The 14,708-nt window shown below is 44.0% G+C and overlaps 1 protein-coding gene and 1 non-coding gene across 2 annotated transcripts in view; both read right to left on the reverse strand.

Annotated features, from left to right (window-relative positions):
• The window catches only part of ZFPM2 (zinc finger protein, FOG family member 2), a 220,449-nt gene that overhangs the window by 145,454 nt on the left and 60,287 nt on the right, over positions 1–14,708 (reverse strand). Inside the window, exon 3 of the mRNA XM_078868938.1 lies at positions 4,889–4,972. Coding sequence (XP_078725064.1) covers positions 4,889–4,972 — 84 coding nt within the window. The remainder of the gene's footprint in view (positions 1–4,888; positions 4,973–14,708) is intronic.
• LOC144942219 (U6 spliceosomal RNA) lies at positions 3,000–3,107 on the reverse strand. Its single transcript, XR_013639337.1, has one exon. It is a non-coding gene; the product is annotated as a U6 spliceosomal RNA (small nuclear RNA).

Below are 14,708 nucleotides of genomic sequence, written 5' to 3' on the forward strand. Positions count from 1 at the left end.
TGAACATGACTGCGGACCGTGAGATGATTTCAAACGTGAAAAGTAAAACGGTCATTAAAGTATTCTTATTCTCAGGTTTTTTCGGTAAAGTCACGTAGGTAAAAACATTAAAATTAATGAAAGTAAAATAAAACAAAACAAAATAAAAATCACGACGTTTCGGAGGCAACACAAGTCTCCGTCATCAGGTGGGACCGTCACAGCCGAATTAGCTGCATCAAGTGAAGCAATGATTCAAGATGTAATCCCTTATAAGCAAGTTGAAGGGAGGTGGAGAGGGGGGGGAGAGCTTATCAGGCTGTGGTAGCCAATGAATGGAAACGTATCGGGAGGGAGGAGGAGCGGTGATCAAAGACTGCACGCAGTGCTCAACACAATGAATGGAGACGTGTCGGGACGGAGGGCGAGCGGCGATCAAAGACTGCACGCAGTGCTCAACACAATGAATGGAGACGCGCCGGGACGGAGGGCGAGCGGTGATCAAAGACATCACGTAGTGCTCAACACAATGAATGGAAACGTGGCGAGCGGTGATCAAAGAACAATGAAGAGATTACTGTTAAACACTGTGGATGTTAACACTCGGTGAAGTAAATTAAAATAGTGCCTGTCAGATAAGATGGTCCAAAAAGTGTAATTAAGTCTTTTTTGCGTGGTTAATAACATCTTTCCAGTGATTACTGAGTTTGTACCCATCATCACGGTTGAAATTATGTCTGTGTTTGTATATTTGTATGGCTTCGTGTACAAACCTTTGATGGTAGCCCGGAGGTTTGCAGAGAACCTTGGTCTCGGAAAAGACAATTTCATGAGAGCCCGCCGAGTTGTAACAATGATCGGCAACGGCCGAAGAATCAGTTCTGCCGTGTTTCAGATCTGACTTGTGCTCGCGGACACGATCAGCAACATGACGTTTTGTTTCTCCAATGTAGCAATCACCACAAAGTGTCCCTATGTTCAAACAAGTGTTGATCTGTGCTTATTTCTTTCAGGAACTCTGAGCCAGTGCTGGAAATTCCATCTTTCTATGCTGGTAATGTGATTGTAAACCGTAAGACAACCAGTGTTAACATCCCACGATGGGGAACTGACATCGGGCAGATGGTGGGCTGGGTCAGTCTCCAAAGGGAATTGATTTAGCAAAATTCGGATTGACATCAGTAGCGAGTGATATCCAAACTCGTCTTGAGCACCCCACCAACCCACACTGACAAGAGCAGCGAAAGTATGGTCAAACAACCACCGTGGACACAATTTAGAAAGGTGTAGGCCTCCATTTAATATTTGATTGAGGGAAAAGCTGAAGATTGCCATCGTTTTATATTAATTCTAGATTTGAAGCTTTCGTGACTGCAAGGATTCATACTCTTACCTACGTGACTTTACCGAAAGAACTAAGAGTATCGTTTAATATTGTTACGTTAATATATCGAAACGATCACAATAATACAACTGAAGAGCAATGGCGATGGGGAAGACAGCGAGAGGGGATAGTGGAGCAGGAATCAGTCTTGGGAGATTTAATTGCGAGATGTTACGAGTGTGGCCAAATAACAATAATAATTTAAAAAAAATCATTAGACACGTCAAACTGCGTTTGTTTATTATTAATGTATTCATTGCATTCTTGCTTTTGTTGTTAATGTTTGGGACTCCCCCCCCCCCCCCCCGGGAAAGATTTCGTCGCAATAATTCACTCCCTCGTCTGCCTTGACAATTCAAAGAAGCGGTCTCAAAGGGGTCGCACCTGGATTGTCACAAAAGTAAAGAATAGTTTAATGTTTAACAACCATGCATTCCAATTCTCACCGTCTCCCCCTCATTATTACTACATTCCAATGTAATTCTAATTTGCTAAAGCACATTTTACTGAGGCAAATTACAGTAAAACGTCGTGGCAACTAGCACTAATTATTTTAACTCGCTAAGTACAATAATAAGTACAGCCATCAGAATTTAAAGATGCTCACCACATTCATCAGCAGAGTGCAGTGGGGGAATAGAACATGTATGGCAAAACGCAAGTAGACGCGTCTTTACCTGAATTAAGGCCTTCCACAACCGAAACAACATTGAATTTCTTCTGAAAATTGTAAAAAATTACAGCAGTTTAACTCGTAGGCTTTCGCGACCAATATCATCCATAATATAGTTTTTTTTGGATTAGATCGCGCAAATATAAATGTGTCGTTAAACCCGATGGCAAATTATGTGGATTTGCTCTCCAACACACCGGTGTGCTGTACTAGTAACGAATTGGCATGTTCTGTTTACGTGACAAACCTTACTAATTGGCTGTGTCGGGTGGTGGCGGATTTAACCACACATTTATATTTACGCGATCAAACCCAAAAAAACCTATATCATGGAAGAAAAAAACAACAACAACAACAACAACAACAACAAAAACGCTGAATAATCAAACAGCTGCTCAGCTAAAAACTAAAAAGCTCACACACACGGATCTTACGTATCGTTTGTGAATTATGAACAAAGGGCACAATGGCTGGGCGGTCACCAATGGCTCAATGGAACAAAACAAATCCTATTTCAGATCACGTGCGGAAACAACATGGAATCACAAAACGCGTGCTGTCGTCGAGAAGGGAAAAGCAGCGGGTCTTTGTTTGATCCGTTCTGCACGCACTGCTGTGCACACCAATGCACCTCAATGCGGTCGTCACACTGACGATAGGAGCCATCTCAGGACGAATTTAGAACTGGTACAAACGAGAGGAAGAGAAGCCCTAGACAGAGGGAGAGGCAGACGCGCCGAGGCAGAGACACGGAGAGAGATGGACAGAAAGACATGTGGAGAGAGAACAAGATGTGATAGGAGACGCCTCAACATGGAGAGACACATTCGCAGAGATACGGAGAGACTGAGTGAGACGTGGAAAAGAAAGACAAAGACCCAGAGAGAGAGAGAGACACTGAGAAATTAATACGTGGAGGCCAGAAGAGTGCTACTAAAATAAAAAATACTGATACACCCATGTAGAGAGAGAGATAGTGACACAGAATTTGCGTGTCATCCTTGCGCAGGGGCCATGCTACTCTTCTCTGTATCGTTCCAATTTTAGTATATGTACTGCCGGAGATAGTGACACAGAGAGAGGCATGACGAGAGTGAGATGGAGAGATACAAAGAGAAAGACAGGCACAGAGAGACAGTTTCCTGGATAATTACAGAGAGACACACACAAAGAGAGACACAGATGTCTAGAATGTTGGAGTGCCGAAAGAAGTGGAGGCTCAGTACACGTGTGTGCACATTGCACATCCACAAAGACACGGATGATGCAAATATCAATATGCAGCATGATCGAATGAACCACGGCTCCGGCATTGATATCTTGTGATTAAAAAAAAAATCTCCAACGGGCACGGTCTGACGAAGCTCTTTCATCCCCCTGGCATCAATAAAACGAGTACCGATTCTATGCTTATGGATGGCAACACATTCCTGAACTAGTAGGAACGTTGGGTTACTCGGTCAGTGGCCAGGGTCAACGGCGGCGTGGTGTATTCCGCAAATATGCCCAACTGTGAGGACGGGCACAAGCCGGCGTGAGTAGGTTAAACGTTGAGTTTTATAAGGGCACCACGGGGTGACCAGCCTCTCCCCACCCAGCCCCTCTCTCCCCACCCAGCCCCTCCCTCCCCACCCAGCCCCACCCTCCCCACACAGCCCCACCCTCCCCACCCAGCCCCTCCCCACCCTCCCCTCCCCACCCAGCCCCTCCCTCCCCACCCGACCCCTCCCTGCACGACACAATAATCCCCTGTGGGCTGGTGTAACCAGGAGGTTCCTACCAGTAAGATGTTCAGGAGCTAAATGCTAATGCCCGAGGTCTGCGAGCCACGAGAGGGCTTCAGGAGAGAGTTGGTGTCGTTTTGATATCCACAGACTACAGTGACTTACTATCTAGTCCATGGTCTGGGTTGAATGGCCACGATTGCACTCCTGTGGAAGAGGTGGTGTGGAGCGGCCTGTTGATGTTCTGATGCGGCTGATGGTACCACCACCGGTGTGCTCGGAGAGGAGGAATGTCAAAGGCACGAGGTGCCATGTTTGACTCTCGAATGAGGTGTTTCGTCTGGAATGAGGACTAATGTGAGAAGTCAACAGTGATCATCTTTAATGGAGGGACTTGCCCCCACCAAATGAATGTGGAATGTCCACCACTGGTGAAGGACTGTAATGAGCACACCCCCCTCCCCTCGCCGGCCACTAATTTGAGCAGAGAGACACTTAAAAATAGCATTAAAATTAATGATTAAATAAAGGGGATGTTAACAAGTTCGTTCTGGTTAGCACACTGGACTTGCATTTCAGAGGTTGCTGGTTCTGTTAAAACCTACCAGCCTGGTAGTTGAAACAATGGGGCAAGTTTCTTACATTCCCCTCCCCCTCCACCCAACCACCCACCACGCCTTGTTCTGTTCACCCGGAAGCATCAATGTCATGAATGTGTGCTGAACTTCTTTCGCGCCGTACGTGGCCAACGGCGCTAATTGGAGGCGCGATGGATGGGTTTCCCCACGGCCAGTTAATCGGCTGGTCACGTGTGGTGGGGTACAAACTGTGGGCGCTTGCCACCTCTTCTCCCGTCGTCTGCTAAGTTTGGAATGGTGGGGTGAAATACCCTCGAGGTGAGGATATCTGGAGCTGTAGAGGGGGGGGGGCTTTCTATGGGGGGCTCTCTAGAAGGGGGCTCTCTAGAGGGGGGTCTCTAGAGGGGGGGGGGGGGCTCGCTAGAGCTGTAGAAAGGGGGTTTTCCACCAAAGGGTAAAATCTATTCTTATTTTTCATCAAAGGAGTAAACATGGACACCTGTGGAAATGTTGTGTTTGGCTGAATATTTTTTTTTTATCAAGAATTTACCAGGTCCTCCCCATGAAGGCGCGAGGTCAGTTGTGACAAACGGTGCCGCCGCTGCTTCACTTCTCGCTTCTTCCTTGTCACCATCTGAAATTCAGAAAGACAAAAATCCCCCATGTAGCCTTAATAGACTGTTGGAGCAAGTGCTGTTAGCGAGTAGCACCTGTGAAGACGGGCACGGCACACGAGGGGGTGGGTGGCCAGTACCACGCCAACTGTGTCTCCTGAGTGGCGATGTTTACACACAACACCAGGTACTCATTTGAGGCCGAGTCGACCTAGTGGAGGTCCAGAAACAACACCACGCAGAGCTCAGCTCCTCCGCAGGCCGTCCCTGCATGCGGCAGTGGTGGGAATTCCACATTCTTACCATGGAGGACCGCACCTCCATAATAATCGTCAACACCATCGATCAATCATTATCACCATAGTCCTAAGCAGTGCGTCTTACTAAAAACGATTAGAGGTCAAGGTCAAGCGTCATCATGTTCAACGTTATCGATGCCACCACCCCCTCACCGTCGCTTCCTTCCTTCTGCCAGATTCTCCAACTGTTCGACAATAGTCGACACCTGACTCCATCATAACGATGGACATCAGACACCTCCATCGATAAGAGTACGATCAATGTATTTACTTCGTAATTTGATCACTTGACACCAAGATCTGTATGTGCACGCACACACACACACATATACTCGACACAGTTAAGACATACAACGAATGCTTGCACTACAGTTAGGTAACTCACTCATTATTTTATGTCTAATTCTGTCACTTTGCATCAGGATAGATGCATACCCACTGCGGCATCCCATCTCATTCCGTTTCAGGTTGCAGTCTCTTTGATGTTGCTGCACACAAGTTGCGAGTTCCATATCTTTTAAAATATATATATCCATTGGCATCTCCTACAAGCAAGCAAAGCACAAAGGCACCAAGTCTGTTTATCATATTGATTTCAAATATGCACGGTTTGAATTTAACTTTTTAAATCATACATATATGTGTTAAGTTGGTTTAAGTGTTAACACACGCAAAAAATTATAAAGAATATTGCCCATTAAGCCTTTTATACCATAGGGGAATGCGCTGTTTGCGAGCACCTATTAAGGGCAGAAATGTATGTGAGGTGCTGGTGGACTCAGCACCGTGCTGGCAACATTTGTCACTATCATTCCTGGCTGCCTTTGAGATATCAATTACCACAGATATTAGTAGTGGTCAGGAATCAAACTGAGACCGCCCGATCCAGAGCATAGTGTGCTAACCACTACGTTACCATCCTCACACAAACAACAACAACAACAACAACCGCCATTGGCCACTAAGTAGCGGTGACGCCACCATGACGCTTGTGCCAGGCTATGTGCACCTTGAGGCCACACAAAAAGACACACACACATTCACCGCATGTATATAGCTAAAATACACAATTGTTTACGGACAAATATAAATCCCACTTAACCCAACTAACTGTGTGATTAACTATTCCTATCTGGAGAGCATCTTACATTTTTAACGTTCAGTGAAGTAATTTGCATTTTTTGGCACGGAACAATTTTCATCATCCAACTTGGATTCTTTGGTTGCGGGCTTCAATTGTAAATGTGAGCCTGACACGCAGGTGCTTGAAATAATTGGGTACGGACTTGGATTGACATTCATTGCTGGCTCCACATTAGTGGACATGCGGCTACAGACACCCACGCGTGTATGAGAGAGTTTTTGGGTGCCCATTTAAATAAGCGTTTGCCTAAAAATGCCTACTATATTCATGGCCAACACGTTAATACGATCATTGATGATATTATCATCTTAAACGCAGTGATTGCTACCTCAGGAGATTTGTATTGTAACAGCATAATAGTTTAACATTTTATTTTCAGATAAATAGTGATGGTGAAGTATGGTCAAATACACATCATGACCGACAAGGCACGGCGAGGCCTTCATCCAGCAGAGGATTGAACAAGGATGTGTACGTGTACTTGCGTGTACATTGTGTACTTGCAAAACACAATAGATATGCTTGCTCTCAATAAAGTCTTCATGGAGTTATGATTCAATTCAAGAGTTAACCCATTATGTCTGAATCGTACCGACCGTTTGTCTGATGTATACTCTGTTTCACATTTGTATTTCCAGTCGCATATGTTATGCCACTCTCATTCGTCTTGTGTTGTACTGTCTGACTGCCTCGTGCTGTCTGGTTTGTACTATCTGTCTAATATGTCCCGTCTTATTTGTCTGGCCTTGTCTATAATGTCTTGCTTTCATGTTCAGTCATGCTATGTTCCTTACCCTTTGTTCTATTAGCCAGAACATGCATTCTTAATATAGCACGCAATTTGAATACATTGTGAATATACATGGTGCATGCACCAGGGGTATAAGAAATGTATTTTGATTGGTTAATCGATGCACCATGGCATACCTACGCTCCATATAGTATATATGTATGCACCGGTGTTTGTATTGCGTGCAAGGGATATGAACTGCAGCCTCAAGCACAGTGGCTCATTGATGTCCAGCTCTGGCACTGATCGTCTGCAAACCAATTGCATGATGGTGGCGTTGGTGACTCACACAAAGACGGAGCCAGCACAGCAAGTCAGGGTTCTCACTTGTATGACGATGAGGCAGGAGTATCAGACGGAAGGAAAATTATCATCTCTGTCGATAGATTAAGGATTCTCCATGAATGTATGTTTTTTTTTTTTGACAAGCAGATGCATGAGTTATCTCTGGTTTCCTCCTACATTTAAAACATACAACATCGTTATATGGCTCTCCGATGCCATTTTGGGTTGCGCTGCGTCTTCTTTGGCAAATGGTCCGACGTTTTTCCCCACGTGCTCGGGATATTCTTTGAGAAAAGTAAAAATGGTTCTTGCTACAGATGCCCTATTACTATAATTCTACACGTGGTATGGCATTCTTTTCCCATCAGGAAGATAAGAGGACATCATCCAGAAGTGGTGGCAAATTCATCCGATTATCCGTATGTATCCATTATTTTCTGCTTGGATAAACACAATTAATAGGATCTATGCAAAGAGCGACCCTACAAGAAATCAGTTAATAGGATTTCCGATGTAAAATAAATCGACCAAATGTTGCGTTTAGGACCTTCGTGTAAAAGAGGAGTCTTAAAATTCGGCGTTGGGAAAATTAATATTAGCATGTGGGAAATTAAGAAAAAAAATACATGTAGAATTGGTATAAAGCAGATTGATTTTAAATACAAAACTGCAGGGTCGGAAAGTACCGGAAGGTTGTTAATTTGTGCCTTGCATAACAATGTCATGTGAGATTTCTGCATTTCGCTGGCAACTTGATAACCTAGCCTCCTATTCCTCCATGTATTGATGTGCATTGTGTTGAGCGACAATGGTCTAATCCCCTGACCACTGGCACAGACGAATGACGCTTCCATTTATCACGATCAAAATTCTGTCTTTAGCTGCCGATTGTCCACATTGAGGCCAGGGACACAGGGTTGTGATTTTCACTTGGCATTATAAACCATGCCCTGTTAAGAATATAATAGGGACATCATTGCTTGAATTGCATATGCGCACATATACATACACACGCACGCGTGTACGCGTAAATTCGAATATAAAAGCGCGTTTTGGTTATCACATGACCTGGCCCAAGTCAGCCGGAATGCACCGGATCCCATGAGATTTCCGAAGCGAAGCAGGTTTCACCCTGGATAGTGCTTGGTTGGGCAATCACCATCTACAATAAACAGGTGTCGTATGCGTTGTGGACAGTGGAGGACAACACTGCAACGTCCACTGCTGTTCTTTTCTCCCCCCACCTTGACAAACCTGCCTGCACGACGTGGGAAGGCCTTCATCTGCAAGTGGATTGACAAATGGAACGTATCTACTACCGCTACCACCACTCACACTTAACCCGAATTGCAACTTTATATTAGCCACGCTGTGAGTTCACAAGATGTCCTTCGACAGAATTCACACGGTGGCGGAGAACGAATGGTCCTGGAAGATGACACCACCTGGGACGTGCCTCAACAGGTGTCGTGTTTAGTGGGCCAGTAGGAGGCGCTCCGTCCATGGTGAGCAAAGAGTCGTGCGTCACATCAGTCATCCGATACATTTCTTAACCTGAGCAGTCAACGTTTGGGATCAAGCCGATGATAAAAAAACTACTTTATATGACGGTGGTATGTGTGTGTGTGTGCGGTCGTTTGCGATATTGCCTAGCCGCAATGGGTTCGCCATTCGTTGCAGTTTCATGGTTCGAATCGAGCGGCTGCCCTGGTTAATACTGGGGGTGTATTCACCTTAAAGATTACGCGCCATCTTTCGTTGAAGATCCCCTGCTGTTATTCGCGAATGTGGGCCACTGTGTGCCATCGCGACTGTTGGAATTTGCCAAATTGGAAACATTCCCGTCAAAATACTTATTTGACCCTCCTGAAAGGGAGTCATGCGACTCAGTGAGGCTTTCCGGCGGCAACACGAAAAATATGAATTATTAATTGGTCACTTGGTTGAGACCACCAACTTACTGTACCCTGAGAACCCAGTGGCCGATTCAGGCTTCAACCCCGGTCTCCCCGTGTTTCACCAGAGCGAGAAGTTCATTATAAATAGGGTTCTTCAATCCGTAATACAGGTTTTTTTTGGTCTTAAAAGCACTTTTTGTTGGAATATCGGTAACTGCGTGAAAACTATTTAATAAAACCGGTTACTTGTTTGTCGCACACATAGATATGTCATAGCACAATGGAGTTTCTGAAATTGCAATACAGAGGTGGCCATTGAGATTTCTCATCTCCTGGCATTGGAAGTTGAATCAATTGTTATACGTTTCTTAAATTCCTTTGTCTCTGTCCATGCTGCAGTGTAAATAGGTACAACCACAGTTAGTGGATTTACAGGTGTGGTGGGGTATAATGTGGCTACACCAATCTCTACGTACAAATATATTCAATTGTAAAAGATTACAATGGATTAAATCGGTTATCGGTTCTCAAAACGGTTACCGTTTCGCGATCAATTTTTTTTTAAAATAATCGTGACACACATGAGAATGATAATTTTATTATCAAATAGTTTGTGTCTCATTGTTGGTTTTTATGTTTTGTCCGTGGTTTGCTCTGAAATTGTTTTAACTCCTTTTTCACTCAACGTATGTTTGTGTATTACAAGTACCGATGCAAGAAATGTTTGTCATGTTAATGGGCTCTCCCCTGGTTACAATGTTGATGTGCGTACGTAAGTTCGTATATATGTAAGTATCTACGTAGGCATCTTTTTACCAAATAATGTGTGCGTGGTTTATTATGTGTATATCAATATAATAAACATCTGCACCACCTAGAACCATGCCTCACGCAAACACTTCTATCCAAAAGCAGCCTTGTTCCACTGTTTATTGGCCAAAGGTCTTTTTAGATGAGATTACCGCTGATTTTACAGTTAAAGAGAGAGATGTTTCCCCAAAGATTATCTACCAATAACTAGCATGTGTTAATAGGCCAAAGTTTACTGATAAGAGAGTCATGCTTGCAATTCCAGTGACATGCATAGAACACAATGCTTTGCTCATGAGAAGTCATGTTTCTGTCCTTCTGGAATTTTGATTTCTCACGTGACACGCAGTTGTTTTGTGTTCTCCTTTTGGCTGTACATTTTTGTTTTTGCTTTTATCACTTTGGTCGCCCTAGGTCGCTCGTGCAACTAAGACTGCTACCCAGGCCTCTTGAGTTCTTACCCGGTTAAACAAAGCAACCTTGAAAACTCCCCCCTCTTACACAAGAAGCTACATTGAGCCCAACCCTTGCCCTCATTAGCTCTGGCATTAATATTCACCAGAAATCAAAGTTATTAATATTCGTTTTGCACCATTACTATATACACGTTATATAATGATGCCATCGATCCTTTATACAGCCACCCAAACACACGTACACTGGCTCACAAAGACAACGTTTCCCACCATACAGCCCATGCAGGCTGTTGGGGCAAGTGTTGTTAGCGAGCACCTATTAAGGTCGGCCACGGTGCGCAATGAGTTGGTTGCGGCAAGCAGCACCACACACACACACCGCGCACACACTTTTATTCACGCACATCTATAAGAATATTTAATACGTCTGAATTTTTTTTTGTCTACATGGAATACGTTTGGAATTGGCAGTCGTTCAAAGGGTACGCATTTTGTAGAAGAGAGCCTCGGCGTTAGGAATATTTCAATTAACGTATGAAGAGCCAAAGAGAGCGACTCCCGGAGGTGCGCTATCACACTGGGTGCTTTATTATCCAGGTTAGCTCGTTGGTAATGGGCACGGGGCGATTCACCCCCATCTGTCCACCCATTTAGCTACAACTTGTCTGGTAAATTGGGATCAAACCTGGATGGGTTAGCGGAAGATGCAGTGACGATTATTCTTTGTCTTTTCGTCTTCGTCTTTTCTTCTCCTTCGTATTCTCTTCTCTTCTTCACGTCATCGCCTCGTCGTCGAAAGCTACGCTCTTCATTTGATACTTAGACTGGCAGCGACTCGTGGGATATTAAGGCTCCTCATAGCTGCCACAAGTTTCCGGATCTGTGATGTTCTCACCGATAAAGGGAATTCGTTTCCGCACGTCCAAACTTCTCTTCGTCGAGACCCTGGATCGCATAACATGATTTGATAATCGACGTAATGACATTCCAACGGTCGGACATGTACCGAAGAGATGGAGCAATGCAATCAGTTCGCACACAGGTGCTTGGTGAACTGCTATACCATTGTGTTGTGAAAAGTGGTGGTAGCTTTGGGAGTACTTTATCCAGCAGTGGATTGACAGTGGCCTGTTGCTGATGATGTGATCTAGTGTACACTTGGAGATTTCATAGAAAGCTTTGTGAATACAAAGTCAACTGTGCGACGAGGCAGCCTTTGTCACCTATAAAACTTGCCGCTGAAGTGAATGTATTCGTGTAGAGTTGACGATTCCATTACATCTCCAGGACGGTGAGTGATATGAGACATCGTCAAACTGCGGGTACTTCTTTGGTGGATGTTAACGCTCGCATGACATCACTTCTAAGAGCATGTCATTGTCACGCCTGCGTCATGGTCCAAATGTCAACATCGATGCCACTCACTGTATTGGCCATCTGTGAAAAAGAGCTTCAGGGCTCATTGGATTCCTTCAGTCTAAGTAAAAATTCCGATTTTGGATGTCGGTGGATGATGCTGTGGTAGAAGACATCTAACTGACAATCAGAAGTTGACGATTTCAAATCCTGGTCAGAGGTCTGCTTACTTTATTATCCCTCCATGTTTGACAATAGAAAGAGTCCAACATTGGGAGTCAAAGTGTACACGAGCAGAGTTCCATTCTGCGTGTCTCCTCCATGTATAAATAAAACATAGCTTTAGTTCATCAGCCTAATGGCTTTCCAAAGCAAAATCAGCAAATGTTACTTGATAATATTTGTCTGCATAGCCAATAGGCCAATAGATGATAAAATATTTATACGCGGAGAAACAAAATTGAGTTCTGTTTACGTAAGTTTTTGTCTGAAAGGCTCCACAATGCAGCACGAGTTTGCGTACCACTTTGTGAGAATTAAAACATGCTCGACCCGTCAAGAGAATGTGCAGTTTCCACCAAAGGCTCAGAGCTACCAGAGGAAGTTAGAGGTGGCACCCGTCTGCTTGTGTAAAGCAGGGAGACAACTTTGGCTGCTTAACTTTAGAACCATTGATCAGCAATTGTATGCCAAAGGTATATCATATCAGCTACAGTGCAGTTTTCATGACAGCAATTATATGTGACCTTTATCGTCAATGGACCGAAATTCCCCACACACTTTGTATTTATCGCTGATAAGCAAGCAGAGTTATTAGCCGTCAATTGATTTTGAGCAGAATCTGATGCAACCATATCAGTATATGAACCAACACTATTGCAAAACCACAACAGCATTGCAATATATCAGCCAGACACGAACAACATACGCCAAGCTCAGCACCTTTTTTCCGAAAACACTGTTCATCTTCTATCAACGGACATCTCTCCTTATAAACTATTCTAATCCTGATTTTGATGGCCAGGGGGCAAAGGTTCTGTCAGTGTGCCATGAAAATGCCACGCTGCACGTTTATCTGATAGATATGTCCAGGGGAAAAAAATGTGTATAAGTCTGCAGAAGTAAGAGATAAGATTAGCACTATCTCTTTATCCAAATGGCGGCGGTTTGCAGCCACCGATGATGTGAAAACAGAGCTATAAATTATGTGTTTATGGTGAGCACACCTCTGTTATCAACGAGGAGTAATTACGCCAAGCATAACACGCACTCACACAACTTGGCTCAATACTCTTTGCACTATGATTATGAATTTATCAAGCAATATTATCCATAATAAGCCATAAATGCAATTGCAGCCGTGTCAACGTTGCTGTTTATCTGAGCAAGATGAAGCAAGAAGCACAATTAATCTTGTGGCCATATACCTAAAGGGCATGCCCACGAGCGAATACGCTGCTACAGTCGCCATCCCTAAACCAAGAATCGCATCGCACAATACAAGCAAACAGTGGGGCACTGTTTCTTATAGCAGGGAGAGGTCACAAATCCCAAGAGCTGTTGAGAGGGTCAAATCAACAATTAATTCCTCTCGGTGGTCGATAAAAAAAGTAACCACTTTACTCTTGGGTTCTTTCGGTAAAGTCACGTAGAAATAAAATAAAATAAATAATAGAATACGACGTTTCGATTGCAACACAAGCAACTGTCATCAGGTGTGAATGAATGCAAGCTCGGAGAGAGACACATATACAGAGAGACAACACAGACACGGAGAGAGACACAGAGAGAGAGACACACAGAGAGAGACACACACACAGAGACACACAGAGCTCTGTGTGTCTCTGTGTGTGTCTCTCTCTCTGCGTGTATCTTTCTACGTGTCTCTCCCCCACGTGTGTGTCTCTCTCTGCGTGTTCCTCTCTCTGTGTGTCTCTCTCTGTGTATGCGTCTCTCTCCGTGTCTGTATTGTCACTCTCTCTCTGTTAATGTGTCTCTCTCCGAGCTTGCATTCATTCACACCTGATGACGTTTGCTTGCGTTGCAATCGAAACGTTGTATTCTATTAATTATTTTCTTTTCTTTCTACGTCACTTCACCGAAAGAACCAAAGAGTAATTCCTGCAGTCACGAAAGCTTCAACCATTTTGTGGGAATTCTAGATTTGAAGATTTCGTGACTGCAAGGATTCATACTCTTAGGTTTTTTCGGAAAAGTCACGTAGGTAAAAATAATAATAGAAAAAATTATAGAAATCATTTTTTTTATTTCTATTATTTTTTATATTATTTATATTATTTATTTTTATCATTTATTTTTTTACCTACGTGACTTTACCGAAAAAAAACCTAAGAGTGCTTTGTGGGAAGTCGACAATGGTTGTTCAAGGGGTAAAACGCACCTCCGGAACAAAGAGTGTGGACTTTCACATCACTTGCTTGCGACTAAAAACAGACGTGTGAGCCCCATCCCATCCTCATTTGAGCGGGGAATCAACTCAACCTTTGACTCTTGAGCACCAGACGTGGAGCGGAGTGCACGGAGCGGAATGAACAATTCAAATTGAAAGGCACGCTTCACAACGCACACGTCAAATAGTGTGCCCAACCATTGACAGTTTGCGGTCCGTACGTGTTGCGTGTGTTTGGCTCGCATAAACCCTGCAGCCACTAGCGGCGATACGTTCACCGACAATGATCGATCCTTGAACTGAACTTCACCTTCGAATCGTGACAAGATGTAAAGAAAGGAGCCTGCT

This window comes from Lampetra fluviatilis, chromosome 26, assembly GCF_964198595.1.
Source record: "Lampetra fluviatilis chromosome 26, kcLamFluv1.1, whole genome shotgun sequence".
NCBI lineage: Eukaryota > Metazoa > Chordata > Hyperoartia > Petromyzontiformes > Petromyzontidae > Lampetra > Lampetra fluviatilis.